Raw genomic sequence first — 25,990 nt, forward strand, 5'->3', positions numbered from 1 at the left:
CTATTTAAGCTGTGGGCTGGCTTTCCCCAGGGTCCGAGGATTGTTCAAGGTTCCTGAATAAACTGCATTGAAAAAAAAAAAAGACAGAGAATGTGTTTGTGATGGGACCAAGTCAAAGGTCTTATTGCTGGGCTCAAATTCCCATGGGGAATGACTACCTTGTGACAAGAAAAGTTAGATGAGGTTTTGGGGGGGTTTCTTTTTGTTGTTGTTTGCTTGCTTGCTTGCTTGCTTGCTTATACAGAATAAATTATTTCTTTTTGTTTTGACTGAATGTGAGGTTTACTACTGAGCATGGTTTTTGTGGTATAGTAAAGCACTGTGGAAGCCCCCAGGAGTGTAGGATCTATCACCTGTCCAAGGGACCATGATTGGGAATACATTTGACCTCACAGCCATCAGGAACGATGGCATAAACTTGGTGTAGGCCCACTTTTTCAGATGTGGATCTTCTGGCAGCCAGGTGTGGAGAGCTGCTTGCTTGTCAAGCTGCTTTCTTTTCACCCCAGCCTTCTCCTAGAGACAGAGATAAGAGGATGTTTCAGCAAGTTCTTTAAAACTTGTTTGTGTGACCTTGGACCATATCTGCTATACAAGTTTGGCAATTCCCTGAATTTCTTTCTTGTATTGATATAACATGTTTTTTGCTTTGCCTATAAAAAGGGACTGTGGAATAAACTCATGGCTGCAATCTTACTGACAGGCCTCTCAAGCTGATGCCATGTGTAGTGTGACTTGCTTTAATTATGTCAATCCTCTCGGATGAAAGGGGAGGAGGTCCCCCCCATCAGTGGACTTGGAAAGGGGCAGGGAGGAGATGAGGGAGGGAGGATGGGATTGGGAGGAAATGAGGGAGCGGGACACGGCTGGGATACAGAGTTAATAAAATGTAACTAATAAGAAAAAAATAAAATTAAAAAAAAAAGAACTAACAAGAAAAAAAAAATATGTCAATCCTCACTCTCCATTCAGGTACTCTTTGACTCTGCCGGTGGGCTCCAGAAGCTAGGGAACTTGAACTTGCCTTTATTCAGAGCCTCAATCACATGCTCCTTATTCTGCAGCTTGGTGTGGATGGACATGATGACCTGGCCAGTGTGAACCCTGGGGCTTCCCAAAGGCATAAGCATACCTATGTGTAGCCTGTCAGGCCCACCACAGGACAACATGACATGAAAATGGTGGAGCCTCACTTGGATATGAAAGCCATCTTTGCCACAACTCTTTAGCATGTATCTCTTGGCACAAGTATGGGTAGCCTTCCAGGCCTTCAGAGGAGAGATGCTCATATTTATCTGACGCCATATGAATACAAAATGGGAATTTATCAACTTGTGCCTTCTTGTGTTCCAGGTCAAAGATCTTAGCAACAGGGATAGGTTTTCAGAAGTGAGACTCTTAAGTATTACTTGTTCTTACAATACTAATAACACCAGGCTAGATAACAGTGGCTCATGATGACAAGAGGTTCTTGGGTGGTATGTCAAAAAAAAGTGAGAAAGAGAGAGAATAAGTTATTTCTCAACATGACTAACATCACATAAATTTAGTATTAAGACCTAACATCCTTTTGTACAAAACACGTTTTCTAATTCTGTCAAGGCAATTACAATGGTAACAACATGCCTGGTAGATCATTGGTCCACAGAACAAAAGAAAGCTATGTGAGGAAATAGGTACCAGTTTAGGCATCAAAAGCCAGTCTTGAAAATACCTGACAAAAGGGAGTCATATGAAAGGGGAGGAGGTCCTCCCCTATTAGTGGACTTGGAAAAGGGCAGGGAGGAGATGAGGGACGGAGGGTGGGATTGGGGAGGGAATGAGGGATACAGCTGGGATACAGAATTAACAAAATGTAACTAATGAGAAAAATAAAATTATGGAAAAAGAGAAAAAAAAAACAAGAAACCTCATTTTTACTTGTAATGTATTAAATAAACATAAATTCTTTTTTAGAAAAAAAATAAAATTGATTATATTGTTTTAAAAAAAAGATTTCTTTACGTTGAACAATGTATTGTAATTTTAAAAACATTTTTATGTATGGTGCATTTTTTATTAGATATATTATTTTGAATTTCTTATTTTGACATTATTAAATATAGTTTTAATTAAAAAAAAAAGACAAACAGCTAAGTGTGGTGGCTCATGCCAATAAAGCCTAGCACATGGAAAGCTCAGGTGGAAGGATTGTTGTGTTAGCCTAGGCTGAATAGTGAGTGCAAGGGCAGTACTGGCTCCAGAGTAAGACTTTTTCTCAAAGAAGAAGAAGAAGAAGAGGAGGAGGAGACGAAACAAAGAAAGACAAACTGGGTTGTTATTTTCATGTTTGAATTTATTTTAAGTGATCCATTAAAAACAAAATTTGTACATATTAATGTGATACCATATAATATTTCAGGACATGTACACATGTATAATTTTTAAATGTTTATCTCTTCTTCATTATGACGTCTTCATAGTAAAAACTTAAAATATTCTCTCCTAATTTTTATGCATAGTACATTAATGGTGATCTACAGAAACACTACTGTGCAATAACACAACAGAAGTTTCTCCTATGTGAGTATCCATGATTTAGTGACCCTTGTTCAACTGTTTCCCATTCATCCGTACCTCCCCAGCCTTTTGGTAATAACTGTTCCACTCTCAATTTGTATGAGGTCAGTTGTCACCAGTTTCCATACACAGAGAAATCATACAGCATATGTTTATCTGTGGCTGCCTTGTTTCACTCACTTAACATAATCTCCAGTTCCATCCAATTTTATCACAAATGACAGAATTTTATTCCTTTGCATGACTGAATAGTATCCTATTGTCTAAATGTACCATATTTTCTTTATACATTTATCATGTATACTTTGGCTGTTTCTATTTCTTAATTATTGAAAATACTGCTTCAATGAACATGGCATGACAATTTCATTCTCTCTGCTTACATACTAAGTAGTATGACTGCTAGAGCAAGAGGAATTCCCTTTAAATGAATGGAATTCAGAAGAAAATGGCGAGTTAAGTAGATCAGACTAGTAGAAGGGTCACTCTTCTAGAAGACAGGAAAACAAAAGGAATCAGCCCGGAAAGACAGTAAGGCTTTAGCAACCTGGGACGGCGGATTCCTTGAATGAAGCTAGACAATGTTAGGACTCACAGATGGACAAAGGCTTATATCATGAACAAATAGTGTCTTTAGACCAATTTAAAACAGTTGGAGCCTAACCCAGATATGAATCAATAGCCCTTGATTATAGGCAATGACACATCAACACTTGTGGAATTCCTATAAACCTCCAAACTTAAAACTTCTCTGAAGGTAAAAATATTACATTAATATGCACTGCCTGCTCTCAAGTACAGAGCAAAGGAAGTTACACCTGATTTCACAGAAGTAGAAATAATTCTTAACTACACCCTTGGATTTTCCATAAGATACCAGTCCTTCCAGGAGTGATAGCTCACACCTTTAATCTCAACACTTGGGAGGCAGAGAAGGGTGGATATCAGTGAGCACCAGCCTAGCCAGGACTATGTAGAGAAATGCTATCTTTAAAAGAAAAAAGTAATAATAATTAAGAAAAAAAAAAAAAAAACAGGCACTATCACATGACACGTATTAAAACAGTCTCAGTGGAAAAAAAATGTGTGGACTGACAAAAGTTTTATCATTACAATCATGTCATTACAACTATGTGCCTCCTCAATCCATACTGAACTGCTGACCCTCAGTACCTAAGAATGTGACTATACTTGAGCTAGAGCTTTTAAGGAAGTGATTTCATTAAAACAAGGTCATTAATAAAATTCCTATTAAAAATCTGACTATGGTCATAGGAACAGAAAATCTGAACATACAAAGGAACACCAAGGATATACATATGGGAAAGACCATGGAAAGTCAAGTCAAAGAGAAGGCTCTGAAAAACACAAACCTATCAACTCTTTGATCTTAGACCTATGACCGCCAGAACGATTTCTGTTGTTAAAGCCACCCAAGTCGAAGCCTGGCAATGGGGGTAAACAGTTTTAATCCCAGCACCAGGGAGGTAGAGGCAGGCAGATCTCTGTGAGTTCAAGCCAAACAAGGTCTACAAAGTGAGTTCCAGGATGGCCAGGACTGTTAAGCAGAGAAACCCTGTCTTGAAAAAGCCAAAACACAAAAACAAAATCCCACCCAATCTGGTGTTTTGTTACAACAGCTCAAACAAACAAATATACTCACTTGGAACCTGAACATAAACAAATCCTGCTCAATATGACATCACCTTTCCCTAAGAATATCTGGCACGTGGTCAAGAGCCAATTATTTGGGGGAAAGGGTAATTGTTATGTTAGTTACCTGTGGAATACAACAATTATGCTATCCCTGTGTGATATGATGGAAGGTGACCATTGCTGGTGTGATTCAAGTATGTTAAACAGGTCACAGAATGCACTGATGATTATACACATTGACCCATTTAATTTAAGCTTCGTCAAGATGTGATATCAATGGAAAATGCCTGAAGGGAGAAGCTAGAAGTAGTTAGCAAAATAATATAAGCAGTTTCATATGAGCCGAAAGTTTATCAAGTTCATAAATTTCAAAAAATGGAAGACAAGAGAGAAATAATCAGATTAATAGAAAATATTGAAGTGTATATAATGTCTTTATAAAATGGATTAACTGCTTCAAGTCTATATTTTGCATGGAATCCTCCAAATGTTGAATATACTCATGCTATTATTTCTATAATTAATCTGCTCTATTAAATGTAAATGCTCAGAAAAATACAACAGTATTCCTTTAAAGGAGACTGGGCTGGCTAAGTATGGTGGTACAGGCCTTTAGTGAGAATGCTATGAGTTCAAGAACACCTGGTCTACACAGTAAGCTTCAGAAGAGCTAGAGCCACATAACAGAGACCCTGTCTCAAAAAGAGAGAGGAGAAAAAACTGAGCCAACGTCCTGGAGATGGAATTAATAGAAAGAAATGACACAAATGTCATCAGGACATAAACTAGAATCATAAAGAATAAGTAGAAGGCAAACAGCAAGATGGTAGATCTAAAACCAATCGTGTCAATTACATGAAATGGTAATTATCCAAAAGGTGCAACAAAAGGCAGACACTGTCAAACTGGATTAAAAAAAAAAAAAAAGCAAGACACAGCCCGAAAGGTGCCTATAAGAAATTCACATTAAAACATGAGCATGTTAAAAGTAAAGTTATTCAAAAGAAAGCTCGAATTGTCATTATCATCAACTAGAACACATTTCAGCACAAAGAGCATTAACAGGTACCGAATGGAGAATTTCAGAGCAGCAAAGGGTTATGTCATCAAGACACTACAACAATCTTAGCCGTCTATTTACCTACCAGGAGTGCTCCAAGTACATGAAGCAAAATTTTCATTGAATTGAAAGAAGAAACAAATACAACACGTAGTCTGAGCTTTCAACATTCTTCAGTAGAACAAGAGGAAAGAAAAGTCAATGAAGTAGAAGGCCTGAACAGCATTATCAACCAACTTAACTTGAAATCCATAGCAAACAACACAGGACATGCATACATGCCATGTAAACATGTTGGTAGGAAGTAGACTTATCAAATGACAATAGTTTATGAACAGAATACTATGTCAAAAGCCTCATCAATTAAAAGGATTCAAACAATAATAATTATATTCTCTGACCATAATGGAATTACATTAGCAAGTGACATCAGAGAAATATGGCAAATGGTATCAATATTTGCAATTAGTTGATGCTTCTAAATGACCCTGGATTGAAGAAATAAAGAAAATGAAAAAAAAATCTGGTCTGAATTAAAATAAAAATGTAGCAAATTCAGATAAATCCTTATAGGAAGCTTTACATCATTAAATGCCTAGAAGCAATGTTAGATATCAAGATATTGAGTCAGAAACCGTAGGGGTGGGGTCCACCAATCTGTGGCTCTCTAAGTAATTATGATACATGTCATATGTTGAGAATCCCTGCTATGTGTTATTTGCATGTCATTTTGCTGTAGCCTTTATTCTTCAATAAAGAACCCACACAATTTATACTGCTCTGAAGTTCATGTCACTAAAGTCAATCTTACTTTCAGTAGTCTGTTAATCTTATGTTGACTTTAGAAAATAGAGTTCTGCATGTGATTAGCCCCTGCAAGTTAAGAATGTGTTTGCTAAAACATCCCAAAATTCAGAGACCAGAGTTACAACCGCAGGAGTGTAGGGTACAAATACCAATGGAGAATGACCTTATTGAATAATTCCTACTGTTTATACTAAGCTTCCTATGTGGGAATCAAATGTAGTTAACTTTTAATCCTGTTTCTTGCTGAAAAGCAACAGATATGTGAATCTCAATGGTTAATGATATAAAAAGAATTTGTTTAAGATGGGCATGCTGGCTATAAGCTTTCACTAATGGGAACAGTAAGATCAGGAGTTCAAGGTCAGAACTGACTACACAACAAGTTCAAATTTAGCCTACAATACATAATTAAAAAAATAATTTGCTTGAAATGTGGTTTAATACCTATCATTGAATATGACATTATCCTATGTTCTGGAAAATCAATTCAAATAAAATACTGAAGCCCAAACAAGCACCAATTCAATTCAGTCACAGCAATCCATAGGTTGGCAGGCAAATCTTTGAGACAAGCCTGGCTCAGTTATTTAAGCTAGCTTCAAACTAGCTTACTACCACACCCAGATTAGTGAACATCATCTTTCCAACTAATTCATTGCAATAAACAGATCTGGTCTGTCTGAATTTGCTACTCACATCATTCCTAGGACACCTAACTAACACATGTAAATATACATTTCAGCACACCTTTAATCCCAGCCCATGGGAGACAGAGGCTGGTGGATCCCTGATTTGGAGGCTAGCCTGATCTACAGAGCAAGTTCCAAGATAGCCAGGTCTGCACAGAGAAGCCCTGTCTCAAACAACAACAACAAAAATACAAGTACAGTGAACCTTAGCAGGGTGGCATAATAGGGTAAAATCCACTCCATTTACTCCAGGTTGCTTTCTTCTCTCAAGGACATCATCTTTTCTAAGCACTGTGTGCTTCATTATTGAAGTTGGTACTACATGTGAAGAAATGACCAAGTCAAACAAATAAACTTCCAGTATTTCCTATTGCCACACCTACTTCCAATGTTAAAAGGCATTCCTAACGTATTTTCTCTATTATTTCTCAAACAAATTAGGAAAAAAAAAAATAAGCCTTTACTTATCTTTTCAGCTTTAGTACTTTCTAAGAAATTATCTTCTGTTATTTCTTATGCTTTTTAAGAGTCCACAATAGCTGTCTGTGTGTCCATGAGAGTGTAAACAATCAATCATCCAGCCACCACAGAAGTTTTAATATCACTGTAAAATGGGATCACGGTTTTATAAGCACATTTCAAAAGTGCAAAGATTATAAGATTGTTTATCTCTCTTTCAGAAGCTTAAATGAGCACATACAAACTATATGTTTTAATGAACATATGTTTTCTCTACTTTACTACTAGTTAAAAAAAAAACATGCAGAATAACTAAGTTCCAAACCAAAAGCAACTAGTAGAAGTAAATAAGTAAATCTGATTTACTTATTGGCCATGAAATGCAGCAAAGCCTCCACTTCCCCCGACACACTAGAAAAACCCCCACCAATTTCCCTGTAGAGGGCTGATTTAGCTCTCTCATCATCATCAGGCATCTTTGGTTCAGTCTCTGTAGAGTCGTGTTACAGATTCAGTTACTGAAAAGGTCCTGCATCTCCTGTATTACAGTTTGAGCAGGCGCCTGTGGCTAATCCCCAGTTGAGGAAACGAGCCAGGAGGAACACATCAGCTTAGCTGAAAGAGTTAAGCAGATACCCTGGGTCTGCAAATTAAGCAAGAACATAAATAGCAATATAAAATTCTAGGATATTCTTTTGTTCTCTCTTCTCCAAGATCCCTGCATACATAGTACAAGAAAGTATAGAGTATGGAGCGAGGCAAAAGCCACACACAGGAAACCACTCTCTAGCTAAAAGCACAGTAAAGAAAATTTAAACTGCAGTGTTTGGGTTTCCTTTCCGGCGGCAAGCAACCTCGAAACCAAGAGGGCCACAAGTTCCATGCACTGAGTAAGGGTTCAGTGACTTCAATTAGCATATGATTACAACTTCCATCTTTTCTAAGCACTGTGTGCTTCATTGTTGAAGTTGGTACCACATGTGAAGAAATGACCAAATCAAACAAATAGACTTCCAATATTTCTTGTTGCCACACCTATTTGCAATGTTAAAAGGCATTCTTAATGCATTTCTCCATTACTTCCCAAATTAGTAAAAACAAATATGAAATCCATTCACAACCATAATATTATGCAAATTATTTCATTTTCCTGTAATAACTTAGTCTGTTCCAAAGTATTTCTGTCCAAAATGTGTAGGTGCAACAGGATGAACTTCAGTAGTTAAAATTGTGATCTCTGGAAATTCTTGAATGATTGATTTGGCACCTTTAAAAAATAAAAAAAATTATTAATGTTGCAATATTTTTTGGTAATACTAGTTAAAATGTACAAATTTTATAATCACTGTCTCCAGACTTAACACTGGCAGAAAACAAGGAACAATCGTCTTTAGATCCTGAGTTAGGAATGTTTAATCTCTTTATATAATGTCTGTTATCTGAAAAATTTTGCTAATAGTTCAGACCATGTCCCTGCCCACTCAATAATATGGTTTTAAATTCAAATTATTCAGTTATACCAGTTTTGGCCTAAATCAAGTAATATAGCAATTCCTAAAAGGAAAATCACATGAAATGAAAGTTTTCCAACTGCAATAACATGAAACAAACACAAAGGTGTTTTTGGTGTGTCAGAGAATGCTAGTTGTTTAGAAATAAGGACTGTAGCTTTATGTGAGGGGGACAATCAGGGGATGTGGACTGGCTGGGACCCCAAACCAAAATGCCACTTTGAAATCTGCTATACAATGTGGATTTTTCAGGTTTAATGCCAAACAATGATACACTGTTCCAATTAATACAGTTATAACAGAAGAGATTATTTTTCTTTTGCCAGGAGGATAATAACTGGATTACCTTAATGTTTTCAATGTCACCAGTGCTATGTACAATGAACAATCAAGCAAATCACCCTTTGTCACCACTAGTATTTAAATTTCATTTACATGTAACATTTAAGTTTCAAAAGAACAAAGTAATCCAATAGGCATAAGATATTGAGAATAGCCTTTCTAATACATATGCTGTGGCTTCTCCTGGTTTGCCTAAAACCTGGAATAGTTGGAAAGGCAGGAACGCTCAGCTACAGAAGCCATCTATTTCTCTTTCAATTAGGAAACAAATATCAATTCATTGAGGAATGCTTAGAAAGTATCCCCCCTAAACACCCCCCCAAAAAAAAAGCTTAAAAATGAAAGTCATTTAGAATCATACCCTAAAATAACCATTATTGGTACTTTGTGTGCATTTTGAAAGCAAAATTGAAATAGCACTGTGTATCATCCTACCCACTCATGTGGAGGTCAAATTGATTCTGTTTTAGGTTAAAACCAAGTCTGCTTTTAGTAGTTAGTGTTATAACGTGTCTCTAAACTTACTGATAACATTTTACAATGTTTCTTTATATATGTATTAATTCCTTGAGAATTTCATACAATATATTTTGATCCTATCCATACCTCCTCTCTACTCCCTACCCACCAAACTTTATGTATGTTTGTGTTTTCTCTTTTCCTCCTCCTCCCTCAAACCATCAAGGCCAGTCTCTGTCACCCAACTCCTCCTGTGTGTTGGCTTACCAGGGGACAAACCATTCAAAAAAACTGACTTGCCCTCTCCCAGCAGTTATCAAATGCCAGCAGCTTCTCAACTAGTGGTGGGACTATGTGTCTGCTTTTCCTCCCTCCACGCTGGTATTTTATCTGGCTTGAGCCTGTACATATCTGATGGAGACTGTCACATCCTCTACAAGTTCATATGTGGAACTGTTCTGTCTAAACAATCAAACAAACAAACAAACAACTTCTATATTTATGGTTGTGAGCCTAGCTTTTAATGGCTGAGCCATCTCTTTTGGCAGAGTATAGGGAATCTTCTTAGAAAAAGGGAAGATAGAAAGACCTGGAGGGGACAGGACTCCACAAAAAGAGCAATAGAACCAAAAAAAATACAGTCTTTTCTGAGACTGACTCTCCAACCAAGGACTATCCATAGAGATAATCTAGAACCCCTGCATAGATGTAGCCCATGAAAGCTCAGTATCTAAGTGGGTTCCCTAGTAAGGGGAACAGAGGCTGTCTCTGACATGAACTCAGTGGCTGACTCTTTGATCATCTCCCCCTGAGGGGATAGCAGCCTTGCTAGGCCATAGAGGAAGACAATGGAGCCAGTCTTGGTGAGACCTGATAGGCTAGGGTCAGGTGGAAGGGGAGGAGGACCTCCCCTATCAGTGGACTTAGAGAGAAGCATGGGAGGAGATGAGGGAGGGAGGGGGTGGGGTTGGGGGGATGAAGGAGGAGGCTACAGCTGGGATACAAAGTGAATAAACTGTAATTAATATAAAAAATAAAATTTAAAAAAAAGCTGCTATGAACATAAAAAAAAAACTGTTTCCTTGAAGTTATCCACTATTTCTGGCTCTTAAGATCTTTCCATCTCCTCCACAAAGGTCCTTGAGACATTAGAGAAGTGAAGTACTTCACAGTATGAAATTCTTATTTATGCTGCTTTTTCACATTTGCCATGTATATTTTTATAACACTAAATGCTTTTGAAAAGCACATTTGCAAGGTATGTAATATATACTCTAAATAGATATGACTCATATACCCATTTATTATCAGTCATCTATATAATTCCTTTTATGTTCTTGTTTTGGGGACTGAGTCTAGCTATATAGTTAAGTTCTCTATATAGGGCAGGCTGGCCTTGAACTTGCACTAATCCTCTTGTCTCTGCCTCCCAAGTGCTAGAATTATAAGCATGTATCATCATTCCATTATTTCTTATACTTCAAATTATGATGAAGACCCTAAAAACTAAATTTTACATGCCTCTATAATTATTTTTTTACCATGGATTCCTAATTGACCTAGATTGTTTGGAAAGAAAGCCAAAGTCGTAATTTGGATAATCTCTTGCAGGAAACAAAGTATGGATGACTTCCTTGTATGTCCTTAAGGCAGTTGTTTAATTAAAAAAAAAATCTTATCTTCACTTCTCATTGCAAAGATTATTTCTCCAATACTGTAATAAGTCCTTTGTTCTCAGGTTCAGATGGGAAAGCCTTCAGCCATTTATGGGCCATAACCAAACTGGGCTAAATGGGAAAACAACTGTAGTTTTTTGTTTTTCAATGAAGTAATTACTATGTCCCCATTTGAATTTAAACATCAGAATGAGTAGATTGATAAGTCAGTGGTTAAGAGCACTGGCTGATCAATCAAAGGACCTGGGTTGATTCTCAGCAACCACAGGGCAGCTCACAACCATCTGTAATTCCAGTTCCAGGGGATCCAATACCCTTTCGTGGCCTCCGAGGGCATTTATCATGTACATGGTACACAGACATATACATGCAGGCAAAACACCATACACATAAAATAAAACAAAGAAATAAAAAAATAAACATCAGACGAGTGTGAAACAAGACAGATATACCAATATATGTCTTGTGGTCTCAGTTACTTGGAAAGATGAGATTACCTGAGTCTAGAAGTTCAAGAACAGTGTGCTACACTATACCTTGTCTCAAAAAAATGGTTTAGTATTATCGCTAAGCTTAGAGATGATAAACACAAGTCATAAGTACCAAAACTAGATTTAAATTTAATATGGACATACAGCTCTACTTTTCCAAAGGATGAGAGGCTAGAAAGATACAACCTTACTCATCTCATCTGGCGCTCAAATTATAGCTGCACATAAAACTCACCATGGGGTGGATAATTTTAATCCCAGCCCTCAGGAGGCAGAGGCAGATGAAACTCTGGAGGTCAGCCTGGTCTACAGAGCAAGTTTCAGGACAGCCAGGGCTGTCTCGAAAAATAAATAAGTTAAATAAACTCACCATGGGGGGTGGAGAAGAGACTGAGTAGGATAATAACACTGGGTTGAACTCCATGCTCTATAAGAACCTTTACAGCTTCAATTACAGTATTTCCAGTGCCTAACACAAAAACACAACCAAACCCATTAAGAGTGTTAACATATACACTGAAATGTTCTTGAATTAAGAGTAATACAGCAATCTTAACATAAGACACAACTAATAAAAACTTCATTTTGAAAGTGTTTGCTCTTTGTCAATGCTATTTTTAACGATGGACACAACATAAGTATCAAAGGTACAACAAGTTCTAAACTCATTTATTGCTTGAGATACCAAATTTAACATCACCACTACCACCCCTGCTCACCTCCCTGGGATACCATAAAATGAAAAAGTACAAGGACAAGAACAGAATACGAGAAAAATTTCCTGTAGAGAGGATAAAACCTTGAGAAAAATCACTGCCATGCTCATTAAGGTAGAAATGGAACATGTTTCAGTTCATTTTCTGTGTTCTACACATTTTGCTTCAGTAGGTCCTTTGCTTCGATCCGTTCATTTCAAGACAGGCATTCTTTGGGACTAACAAAGTTTGATTAATGTATATTCTCTTATTATACAATAAAAATTTCCCAGCGAACTGCCCAGGACAGCTCCAAATCCAACAGAGAAAACACATTTAGAAACTGTTTTTGCCTTTTATATAAGGGTGTGTAGGAGGTACGTACTAACTTGCATTTAAACTCTTAACAAAAGATTACAAATGCAACTCAAGCCACTCACTGAGAATTGGATACATCAGAAGGACTTTTCTGCGATAAATGTCTGGGGGGAACTTGGCATAGTATACTTTGGCCCTTTGTGTCTCCTCATCACTCTGAATCAGGATCTTCCCAATTCGTATGGATCGACAGCAGTCTCGTAAACCTTGTTCCATTGCCTCACCTTGAAGAAGGAAATGAAAAGAAATCAGAGGCAACAGGGTTGTGGCAGATAGAGTGCCAATCCAAGAACAGGCTAAAGTAAAGTTTCTCACTGTTACTAATACCAAAACGAGCACTATCAAGGCAGAAGCATTCTTCTTTCTCTACTATGGTCATATTTTATTCTTAGTAGGAGCTCAATGAAAGCCTGGTCAATGAAACCACAATAAGGTAGGCTTATAAGCTATGGAGCTGTCATGCTACCATTAGTATAGGCTTGACTGGGTTATTCCTTGAGCTTCTTCAGCATCAGAGATACTTTCCCACTTATTATTTTTTTAAAAAAGACCTTAAGCCACCTAAATTTGTCGCTTTTGTCTGGCAAAAATATAAAAGATTCATGAAAGAGTGGGGGCTGCAGGCAGAAGGTTTTTCTTTGGATAAAGGTAGCACCAGGATTCATCATTTAGTTCAACAATGACTTCATTGTAAATAGTGAAAAGTAACATGTGTTCTCTCTTCTCCAAAGACCCCACCCGATCCTCATCCCAATAGAAGCTGCATTTCTATGTGTCTGAGTGTGTAATGTATATGAACATGTTTGCATGTGTATAGGCACACATGTGTATGCAACTGCACATGAGGTGAGCATGCATTTGGAAGCTCAAGGTTTACTTCAAAAGTCTTCCTCAATCACTCTCCATCTTACTCTTTGAGCCAAGATCTCTCAGTTGAACCCAGGGCTTCCTGATGTGAGTAATCTGGCTAGCCATTTTGCTCCAGGGATCCCCTGCCTGAGCCTTTTGAGTACTGGAATAACAAGCAGGCTGCCACACTTATTTAAACTTCATTCCTCACACTTGTGTGGCAGTCGATTTAACCACCGAGACCTCTCCCTACACTCCTATTTCTCCTCTCCCTATTTCTGAGTCTGGATATCTTTGAAGAAGTATTTTCCAAAAGTCAATCATTCTCATGCAATATTTTACATTACTTTGAAATTCTATCAGTACTGGTATCTACATAATATTTTAATATTTTCTTAAATTAACTCTTCATTTAAGAGGAAACTTTAGAGTATTAGCGTATAATGCTAATATAAACAGTTTCTTCTAAAAATATACAAAAAAATAGGTAGCTTTTAAGAATAAAAACTATGTCAAAGCTGGGCATGGATTTTGATGGTAATAGTGTGTATATGTTATACACACGTTGCATGCAAGATTCTGGATTCAAACTATAGTATCAAAACACACACACACACACAAAAAAAAAAAAAAAAAACAAAACAAAACAAAAGACAAAGCAAAGAAACAAACACCCAAAACCCCCTTCTCAAGTTGGCCTTTATCTCCCTGAATCATCTGGTACACAAGAGAGGTTACAAGGAGCAAGCTGGTATTCTCAAAGAAGGAGCTGAGAAGAAAGCGTATCTATATGTTCAACAACTTCAAGTGCTGAACAAAACTATCCTGAGAATGCTGTCATTGCTGAGCACTATCTTCCTATAAAAACAGAACCCAAAGCTCCTTTTGTAATTGAGGTGTTCAATTGTTCACAGACACAAGAGCTAGAGAAAACATGCATGTTTATATAGTTTAAAAATCTATCAGTTTCCAGTGAAAAACAAGTGGGGCTTCCAGCTCTTGTGCAAAAAAGAAAAAAAAATTCAGTTTGCTGAAGAGAAAACATCCCTGTACATGTTCTTATCACAGGAATGCCATTTTCCTGCGCAAACGTTGTTATTTAGGGTGATGAGTTGGACTCAAAGCACCTATATGAAATGTATAAGACCAGAAGCAGAAATACCTAGAGCTAATGACAACTAAGTGCTTTTGCCTATATAGTTACATATTAATAGACTTTAAAATTTTAAATATTAAGCAAGTCTTTCTGTCCATATTTTGGCATAGTTACCTACAACATAGATAAAAACAGAGAATACATTTTCTCTAGCCAGATATTCAAATGTTCTTCAGAACCAATGTAATTTATGCCACATTTTTTTCAGTCTGCAAACTGTTCTACCCAAGACAGCAGTATCCTGTCCTCCCATCCTGCTATCCTCCCACCCTCCTTTGAGTCTTTTCTTCTTCACAATTTATTCATTTTATATCCTGATTGAAGCACCCTCCCTGAACTCCCCCAGACCCACCTTTCTTCCCTCTTCTCCTCATCCCCTCCCCCTAGTCCACTGAAAGGGGGAGTTCTCCACTATTGCCATCTGCCCATAGCTTGTTAACTCATCAGGACTGCGTGGATCTTCTTCTTCCGTAACCTGGCAAGACTGCATCATCAGGGGTGAGTGACGAGACAGCAGTCGAGGCAGCCCCTGATTCCCTCCCTCAGAGATCCACATGGAGACTGAGCTGCCAATTGGCCACATCTGAACAGGGTATCTAGGTCTTCCCCATGCATGGTCCTACATTGGTGCATCAGTCCCTTCAGGACCCCCTGTGCTCAGATATTTCAGTTTTGTTTGTCTCCTTGTGGGGCTCCTGTCCCATCCATCTAATCCCAACCCTCTCTTCCTCTATAAGACTCCCTGCACTCTGCCCAGTTTGTTCCTGAGTCTCAGCATCTGCTTCAACCTGCTGTTGGGTGAATCCTTTCAGAGGACCCTCTATAGTAGACTCCCATCCTGTTTCCTCTCTTCCACCACTTCTGCTATCTATCTTCCTTGATATTCTGAATGAGATTTGAGCATCCTTCCTAGGGTCCTCCTTAGTGTTTACCTTCTTTAGGTCTGTAGATGGCTGTCCTATATTATATGGTTAATATTCACTTATTAGTGAGTATATATAATGCCTGTCTTTCTGTTTCTGGGTTACCTTACTCAGGGTGATCTCTTCTAGTTCCATCCATTTGCCTGCAAATTTCATGATTTCCTTGTTTTTAACAGCTGAGTAATATCCCATTGTGTAGGTATACCACAATTTCTGTATCCATTCCTCCACTGAGGGACATCTAGGTTGTTTTCAGATTCTGGCTATTACAAATAAAGCTTCTATGAACGTAGTTGAGCAAATGTCCTTATTGAATGGTAGAGTATCTTTTGGATATAGTGCTATTCCCACTTTTCTGAGAAAACACCGGATTGATTTCCAGTGTTTGTACAAGTTTTCACTCCCACCAGGAATGGAGGAGAGTTTGCCTTTGAGTCTTTTAAGAAGCTGGCTTGCTCGTGGGAGCAGGGCACTAGGGAAGATGCCTGCAATTATAATTAGCTAAACTTAGCAGCAAATGTGCCATGACTCCAAGGCACCATGAGAACAGGCAACACAGGTGGTGAGACTTAAGAAAAGGCAGGTTGCAATTATGACAAGGCCACCCGCCTCTCTCCCAGGAAAGAGCAACCATTTCCACTCATGCAAAGAAACAAAATCATATACATGCAAACCTACCACTTCTCATTATGCTGACCCCACAATTTCCTTTCTCAAATTTCACTCCATCATACTTGTGGCCTGTTGGGAAATAAAATGAAAAATAGATCCTTTATCATTGGAGCAATGTGCATATTCTATAAGGTTCAAAGCACATGAATACAAAGCAACCCTTGTCTTCTAGACACATTGTATAACACCTCGGGTTTCTTGTAAAAGTAATGAGTCATGATTTTTCATAGTTATTTCCTAATTCCTTAAAGCCTGTGATAAAAATTGGGAAAGAAGGACTTCATCAAATTGGAATAGGACTTATTACAGAAAAATATTCACATACACACCCTCTAAATTGAATTCAAAGGAGATTCACTGCAGTCCATGAATTCTAGATACCCTGTCAATTAAACCCAGGGCCCCACTGAGAGCTACAGCAGAAAGTCTCCTCATTCCATCCCTTTTTATGAGCCTTCATTCTGCCTAAAAAGCAGAAGAAAGGCTGAAGTACTTATCAAGCTACTCAAAACTTGGTCTCATACTGACTTGTGTCAATTATGATGTAACAAGCTCAGCCTTCAATTGTTCATAGTCAGCCCTCTTAAAAGAAGAGTTTTCCATCATTTATTTTAAAAAGTCAGAATTTCAAATATCTGAAAGAAGGATTGTATGCTATTTTTTTATTAGAACAAAATACCTTCTCCAAATCTTATTTTTCCTTTTCCTTTTCTTTTTCACATCTCTTCTTTTTCCTAACCTGAAGTTTCTATGCCAAGCCAGTTTCCTGCATTTGTTAGCACCAGCAGCTTCCCCACAGAGATGAAGATAAGCTGCCAGCAATTCTTAACTCTGGTCCCCATGGGCTACCATCAAAAGCAACATCTGCATGCTGAAGAGCATGTAATAACCTTTAACTTGAATTGACAAGCAAGCCATTAACAAAAAGTCATCTATATGGATTTCTAAAACTCTCAGTTTTTAATTTTTTTTTAAAAACAGCTATATATAAGCTCATTTTTTTTTCACACTGATATTACACAGAATGTCTTCCTTCCATTTTTTTCTCCCTCCTCCCACTCTAACTCAGAATTTTTGAGGAAAATTTGAGACTAGAAGTCCTGGTTACCTGTCGGAGTGGTCACCATGCATTCTTTATATGGCAGCTGATTCAAGCCCTCTTCTACAACAAGTCTGATCTAGAAAGTCAAAGAAAAAAATAAGTTGATGACCTGCAGAGAATCCTGTTAGCTTTTAGACTTAGAAGCTGAGGGTTATGGAGGTGGGATCTGTCCTTAACTGCAGGGACAGATCTAAATGCCAGGCTGCTTGTTGCTAAGAATCCAACCTTCATATGACATGTGACTGTCACTAAAGGGCTCCAGTATGCACTCTATTTCAGTAAAGAACATGAGAGGTACAAAACTTCATTGTTGGTAATAAAGTTATGAGTTACTGTGGAAAGTGTCTCCTTGGACTTTTTCTGCCTTGCTTAGTACTTTTGAGATCTTTGAAATTTGAACATGAATTTGAATTCATTTTTAACAAAAGTCCATCATAATGCAAACAAAGCCTAAAAGGCCTTGTTTTTAATAGCTGAGTAGTATTCCATTGTGTAAGTGTGCCATGGTGGGATCTAGAAAAGATCATACTAAGTGAGGTATCCCAGAAGCCAGAAAGACACACACAGTATATACTCACTTCTAAGTGGATATTAGACATATAATATAGGATAAACATACTAAAATCTGTACACCTAAAGAAGCTAAGCAAGAAGGAAGATCCTGGGTAAGATGATCAATCCTCACTCAGAAAGACAAATGGGATGGACATGGGAAGAAGGAGAAAACAGGGAACAGGACAGGAGCCTACCACAGAGGGCCTCTGAAAGACTCTACCCAGCAGTGTATCAAAGCAGATGCTGAGACTCATAACCAAACTTTGGGCAGAATACAGGCAATCTTAGGAAAGAAGGGAGAGATAGTAAGACCTGGAGAAGACTAGAGCTCCACAAGGAGAGCAACAGAACCAAAAAATCTGGGCACAGGGGACTTTTCTGAGACTGATACTCCAACCAAGGACCATGCATAAAGATAACCTAGAACCCCTGCTCAGATGTAGCCCATGGCAACTCAGTATCCAAGTATGTGCCCTAATAAGGGGAACAGGGACTGTCTCTGACATGAACCCAGTGGCTGGTTCTCTGATCCCCTCCACCTGAGGGGGAAGCAGCCTTGCCAGGCTACAGAGGAGGACAATGCAACCAGTCCTAATCAGACCTTATAAGCTAGGATCAGATGGAACAGGAGGAGGACCTCCCCTATCAGTGGACATGGAAAGGAGCATGGGAGGAGATGAGGGAGGTAGTGTGGGATGGGGAGGGAATGAGGGCAGGGGATACAGCTGGGATACAAAATGGATAAACTGTAATTAATATATAAAAAATAAAATTTTAACTAAAAATATGTGAGACAGAAGAAAGAATCAGTAAAAACTACTGAAAACAGCTTCTCACAGTGAGATATGAGCAGCCAGAGCCCACCATAACAGAGACAGCGCTGAGCCTGTAGTGCACATTTTCTCCAATCAATACAACATTAATGATTGAGAATCAGGAACAGCAGGAAGAGGTACAATGCTTCATTCTCTGTCATCACAACATATCACCCTGCTGCCATTAAAAGGATCACTTGAAAATGCCTCATCACTTTCTCCGCCTGAAGAATCAGAGAATGGGCCCAGAAATCTTTTGAATGGTGTATGCAAGAGCACCCTCACAGATATCTACAATCTTCCTTGCCTATTTATGTTTGTTTAGAAGACAATTTACAGGGATGATTTTTTTCTTTGTACTGCCCCTATCTCCTTCCTCTAGTGACATACCTTAAAAGAGCCTTGTTTCCTGCCCCATCCTTTGAAACTGTGGGACAGAAATTATCATGTATGTAAGAGGCAAAGGTTGAAGAGAACTGCTGTGAAATATTTTTTTCTGGACGTGGCAGGGCCGCCGTACTCGTGACTATTGCACACATGAGCTCACAGCAGCTGTGTTTGCTTGCACAAGACCAAGCCAATTAACACTCCCATACAAGGGGGAGGAGCTCATAGGCCATATCTCTGAGTGAGAAGTTAGTGGCACTTGATCCGTTTTCTGAAGGAGGAAGAGTCAGTTTTCTTTAGAGGCGTGGCCCCCTGAAAGGTTGACCATACCCCAGTAAATAGCTTCATACCCAGGTACATCTGGACAGCATAAATTAGACTCAGTAGGCTATGAAAAAAAGAGGATATGAAGTTGGGTGGAAGAATCTGATGATTTGGAGGGGATTATATAATCAAAATACACTGTATATATGTATAAATTTTTCAAAGAATAAATAAAATATATATAAACCCAGGTGTGGAGATTAGTGTGTCTAAGTTAGAGGAGAGCATAAAACTAGAAGAAATGACTAAAATCCTTTTAAGGGGTGGGGTGTAGCTCAGTGGTACAGCAATCTTCATCACTCTCCCAAAAAAATAATTAAAATGTGAAGAATTACAGGAAGCAACTCCTGACAAACTCAGAATAACATCAATTGCTCACTCTCATGAGACCCTTGTGTTGAGGAGATGGTATACTAGAAACCCTTAATAATAAAAATATAAACAGCTGTAGTTGCTACCACAATCATAACAGAACCCCCCCCCACACACACACACACAAATACAACCACACTTCATCAGTGGCCCTTCAAAGCCAACTATAAAGAACGGAGAAGTCCAAATGACCATTCCCTTCTAGGAAGTATGCCACATATCTCATTTGGCTAATATATAATACATGTTATTTCAAAGAAGCATTTTAAAACATCCATGGACTTGACTCCTACTTTCTATAATAACAACAACAAAGAGATAGATGCATCTGCCATTAGCCTTGTCATCCCAGCTACTCGGGAAGCTGAGGCAGGAGGAATGCTTGAACCAAGAATTTTGAGACCATTCTGAAAAAAAAAAAAAGGAGACATTGTCTCAAAAATGGAAAGAAAGAAGGCATAAAGGAAAGAAAAGATGAACAATTTTACATCAGAGAACAGAAACTCCTGTCATTAAAGTAGAAGTTTCTCTCAAGGGAGGAACAGTCCTGCTAGGCCACAGAGGAGGACTTTGCAGCCAGTCCTGAAGAGAACTGATAAAATAGGGTCAGATGAAAGTGGAGGAGATCCTCCCCAATCAGTGGACTTGGAAAGGGGCAGGGAGGAGATGAGGGAGGGAGGGAGAGGTTGGGAAGGAATGAGGGAATGGGATATAGCTGGGATACAAAGTTAATAAACTGTAACTAATAATAACATTTTGTTGTTATTTGTTGTTTGTTTATTTGTTTATTTATTGTTTATATATTTTTGCTGAACACATAAAAGAAAGCTGATTGGAGGTAAGTATTTGCCTTGTAAACATTTAGACCTAGGTTCAGTATCTATAATCCACATAAAAAAATCCAACTGGTAGCATACACTTCATAACTCTAGTGACAAGAGGGTATCTGGAGGGCTTGATGGACATTCAGCCTAACTGAGGACCTCTAGATGCCAGTTCAAAACCTTATCTAAAAAAGTAAAAAGAGCAGCCTTACCAGGCCATAGTAGAGGACAATGCAGCCACTTTTGATGTGAACTGACAGACTAAGATCAGAAAGGAGAGGAGAACCTCCCCTATTAGTGGACTTGAGGAGTGGCATGCAAGCAGAGGGAGGAGGGAGGGTGGGATTGGGAGGGGAGGAGGGAGGGGCTTATGGGGGGATGCAGAATGAATAAAGTGTGACTGATGAAAAATTTTAAAAAAAGTAATAATAAATAAAACTAAATTTAAAAAAAGCACAAAAAAATAGTAATAATTCAAACATCAAAAAAAAAAAAAAAGGTAAGGTAGATGGCTCTTGAGAGGCAACCAAGACTGATCTCTGGCCTCCACACCCAAGGTTGACCTCTGACTTCTACCTGCAAGCACACACATATGTACCTCCACAAATGTACACATACACACACAGAAGAAAACCTGATAGACAATGGCTACTACCCCAGGAACGTCAACCATATCCCTTCTGCTCTTACCAGCAGCTATTACTCTCCACGAAAGACAAAATTAGTTTAAATTGCATTGGGTCTCTCAAAAAGACTGCAGAGCTGTCTAAAGTCTTTTAGAATACATGCTCCAGAAAAAAAAATCAAAATGAAAAGTTTGATGCCTTTTCCTCACATTTCCTTTTAGAACTATTTTCAATGAGCTGATTATATCTACAAGGTTAATAAGCCACATTTCTTTCTTAATCTAAGTATGGGCAACATTTAAGATTGCAAATTCCACAAGAGCAAGGACCATATCTATATTCCTGTTTTACCTCCTCCCTCCCAAAATAGTCTAGCACACAACCTCATGTGTGCCCAGTGTTTATTTTCATTAATGAAGAGTATTAGTCATAGCAACTAATTGTCAATTTCATTCTAAGAATGGAGCACACTTAGGTATCAGCACAAGAATGAAAAACTGTAGCAAAGCAATCTGGCCTGAGATCATAGGAGATCTCACTGACTATGTAAAGATTGGGTTTAGTCAGGATTTCATAGAATGCCCTTGAAGAAGGGTAGACAGCCCAACTTAGAATTTAAAATTGTGACTACACCACAGGGCAGAAACAAAACAAATGCAACTCATACTGTAAATCACACAAAAAAGACTACTTTTTGCATCTTAGCTGATACCACAAGGGTAAATGCTAGGTCTCAGAACATATTTAGTTTTCTTCTAAGTGCTTCAATTCAGTGCCCTAAGATGAGACATTTTGAGTTGCTAAGAACCAGACTGCCAAGATCCATCTAAGAATGACAAGGGATGGATTCATAGGCAATGCTTTGGGGTAAAAGGGAGTGAAGCAGTTCTTTAAAGCTGTACTGGAAAGAAGCGTATCAAGATGATAGTTACTAAGTGAAATCTCTCAACCCCAGAATGCTCTACAACAAAAAAAGCCTCCTGGCCTACCAGAATTATATCACTGTGTATAACAGCGAAATGAAAATGGAAAGCCTCCACTTACCAAACGATCCGCAGAAAACATGAAGTCCCCTCTACTGGCTGTCCTAAAAAATAAAATAAAAAAGTACAAGTTTTAGTCTAAATTAGAACTTCAAAGTAAAATATAACTTATTATAGTAACACTGATATTAAGACCTATTATATACTAAAAGCTGAAATGCTTATGTGTACAGACTAATACTAAGGCAATATGTTTTTACTAGGATACAGACATAAAATGAAATGACTTCATGACTATTATTGTAAATAGGTATTTGACTACTTGATATCAATATCCAAGATAAGAACTGAAAAGATCATGCCGTTCCCACTGAGCTGTCAGGGAACAAAGATCCCCTGGAAGATGACAGCAAGGCTACAAGCTCAAATTGAGAAAAAAACCTTACAGTAAGAAAACTAGCTTTCCCACTCTCCCCCCTTAAGTTCACCTTGCTTTCTAGGCACACAATAGAGATACATAATCCAAATACTTGGTCTTTAGTTCTTTGAATTAAAATAAGTCCCCTGCTTTTGTCATTGCTTTCAAGAACATGTGATTTAATTTCTAAGCCCTCTTTCCCAAATCATTTATAACATGTTCTTTTTCATTACCTGGATTTTCCTGTCATTTTCTTACACATTTCCTTCCTATCCTGAGGTAGGCACACAATAATAATGCAATCTTGTCATACCCACAAGTTGTTAACCACCCTCCACCCCCTGAATGTTAAGACACTGATGCTTTTCTTATATGTAAAATTCTAACATTATTCCTCTTCCTTCTTTCATATGTTATACATTTTGATGGAATGGATTAGTTCACAGCTTATCTACTTAAAATTCCCTACCTGTCTATATAAAATATACTAAAATATTCCTTATCATAACATCAAAGGGGTAAATGCAAGTGTTTCTTAGCTCGGCAGATAATTCACTTTTTTTTTTTTTTTTGCATGTGCACTCAGTGTTTCTTTCTTCTTCTTTTCTTTTTTTTTTTTTTTTTTGTTTGTTTGTTTTTGGAGACAGGGTTTCTCTGTGCAGCCTTGGCTGTCTTAGATTCACTTTGTAGACCAAAGCTGGCCTTGAACTCACAGCAATCTGCTTACCTCTGCCTCCCTTAGTGCTGGGATTAAAGGTGTGTACCACCATGCCCAGCTGCACTCAACTTTTTTTTTAACAGAGGAAAGCAACAAAATGTACCTGACACAAATAACATTGTACTTCTTACAGTAATCACAGCTCTACCACCACTGTAGATGCTATTCCCTAAACTATGGGCGTATTAAGCAACAGCAAGAATATGTGTTAGTAGTATTTATACATTCTATTCTCTAGACTCAAAAAATTCTAAACACATACACACCTATTTACATAGAGAAGCCATTTAAAACAGGCTCTGTTATGCGTACTGCTGATTTCAAATAAGACCACTTCAAACACACTTGTCAAGGAAGTGAAAAGCAGAGAACTACATAAAAAATAATAGTATTATTATGCTAGACCTATGCAAACTTGTTCAGCAGCCAAAACATAGCTCCTTTTCAAGAGGGAAGGAAACTCTGTAGCTTTCAGGTTATTGTAGAAGCTTAATGCATTCCTTTAATTTTTTATATTTATTTATTTTTATGCATATGAGTGTTCTGCCTGCATGTATGTCTGTGCATCATGTACATGTATGGTGTCCATAGAGGCTGGAAGGGAACCTATCATGCCCTGGATTTAGAATTACAGGTTGTTGTGAGCTGCCATGTGGATGCTAGGATCAAAACCAGGTCCTCTGCAAGAACAGCAAGTATTCCTAACCACTGAGCTATCTCTTTAGCTGTCAAGTCTTAAAGAAATATCCTGTGATATATTTTGGCAACATGTCTTTTTTTAACACTTCTCAACATTTATATATCAAGTTATTACACAGGCAAAGTGATCAGAGATAGAGCCATCTGTTATTTTTACTTTGGAATCAGACATTTAAGACCTTTTTTGCCCTCCCCCCCAAAAAAAATCAGCTTTAGCGTATAATCTTTGCATGATACATCCATTCTACAAAAGCTATACACTGAGAATCTAATAGGAAATGTCTTCGCTTAACAATTATTTGACCTACAAATGAAATCATCCACTGTTCCAAGTTATGAACAGCAATTACTATATTGCCTTCTGTTATTTTAGGCAAGCTTCAACTCATACTATTTATTTTAAATCAATTTAGAAATTAAAGTAAAGCTAGAATACAATAAGGTGATTACATTAAAAAAATTTCACAGTGGCCTTCAACATCATGTTGAAATTCTTAACCCAGCCAAGAACAGTTTCATAAGAACAGAATTTTCTTATCTGATCAAGCTGTTTGAATCTTCCTTTTCACCCAATATGGGTCTGAATCATTTGTCTAAAATATTTTTTAATGGAAAGTAGACTCCAGGTATTATTCACTCTATACACTCTACTTCAAATCATAATTGTTCAATTTCTATCAAAACCATGAAAAAATCTTGTCTTGGAAGGAGGGGAGGACCTCCCCTATCAGTGGACTTAGAGAGGAGCAGGGAGATGAGGAAGGGAGGGTGGGATTAAGAGGGAATGAGGGAGGGGGCTATAGCTGGGATGAGTAGATGTTTGTTCACCCAGAGATAGTGTCACACAACAGAGGATTAGTTAAACCCAGGAGTTTCAGGCCAGCCCAGGTTACACAGCAAAACTTTTTCTCAAAATAAAGTTCAAGTAGCAAATAAATAAAATGATCTTCCTGAAGAGACAGGGTATGCTGGTGGAAACCTGTGATACCAGCACTCAGAAGGATGAGGCCAGTAGATCATAAAGTTCAAAGACAGACTGGCATCTCTAACAAGTTAAAGGCCAGCCTTGTCCACACAGCAAGACTACACTTTGAAAAATAATACACGCTTTCCAAAAGCAATTGAAAACAAACTCCTGAGGAGTCATAACTTACAACAATTTAAGTAAAATCAAATCCTAGGCACACAGAATTGGATGTCATTTGAAAACTGTAAACACATCACTCTTCCTAGATGATTATACACATGGATTGTTTGTGACATTTGGAGAAGTGAAACTGGAGTGAGCATTTAGCAAATAAAAATACAGGATATTAAATTTGAATTTCATAAATCCCATGCAATATTTAAGTTATACTTATATAAAAAAATGTTCACTATTTTCTTGAATTCAATTTAACTGGACATCCTGTGTTTTACCTGCTAAGGACAGGAATAATTTAATGGACTTTCAAAGTAAGAATATTAAAACTAAGAGTGTGAAGACTCAGATTTAATATTTTCTTTGTTAAACCAATGGGTGGCAGGGAAGTGAAACCTAAGAGCAGTTCTGTCAGGTTTAGTCAAAGGGTAGATTTCTACTCAGAGAGGCAGAAGCAGGAGGATCTTTGTGAATTCAAGGCCATCCTGATCTACAAAGTATGTCCAGGACAGCCACACAGGGAAGCCCTGTCTCAAAAACTAAAAAAATATAAAAATAAATAATTTTTTTTAAAAAGGTAGGTTTCATTTCAAGTTGTGGTTTAGTGAGCAAAGTATAAGGTTCACTTCTCCATTATGTGATCA

General features: G+C 37.9%; 1 protein-coding gene and 1 pseudogene across 1 annotated transcript in view; both read right to left on the reverse strand.

Annotated features, from left to right (window-relative positions):
* Window positions 1–1,038: 1,038 nt before the first annotated feature.
* LOC110544666 (large ribosomal subunit protein uL16-like) lies at window positions 1,039–1,456 on the reverse strand (annotated as a pseudogene).
* Window positions 1,457–2,314: 858 nt separating this feature from the next.
* Window positions 2,315–25,990, reverse strand: part of Uprt (uracil phosphoribosyltransferase homolog) — a 29,621-nt gene continuing 5,945 nt past the window's right edge. Inside the window, exons 2-7 of the mRNA XM_021627801.2 lie at window positions 22,432–22,474; window positions 17,491–17,560; window positions 16,389–16,451; window positions 12,845–13,006; window positions 12,080–12,178; window positions 2,315–8,497 (exon numbers count right to left, since the gene is read on the reverse strand). Coding sequence (XP_021483476.1) covers window positions 8,391–8,497; window positions 12,080–12,178; window positions 12,845–13,006; window positions 16,389–16,451; window positions 17,491–17,560; window positions 22,432–22,474 — 544 coding nt within the window. The 3' untranslated portion in view covers window positions 2,315–8,390. The remainder of the gene's footprint in view (window positions 8,498–12,079; window positions 12,179–12,844; window positions 13,007–16,388; window positions 16,452–17,490; window positions 17,561–22,431; window positions 22,475–25,990) is intronic.

This window comes from Meriones unguiculatus, chromosome X (assembly GCF_030254825.1).
Source record: "Meriones unguiculatus strain TT.TT164.6M chromosome X, Bangor_MerUng_6.1, whole genome shotgun sequence".
NCBI lineage: Eukaryota > Metazoa > Chordata > Mammalia > Rodentia > Muridae > Meriones > Meriones unguiculatus.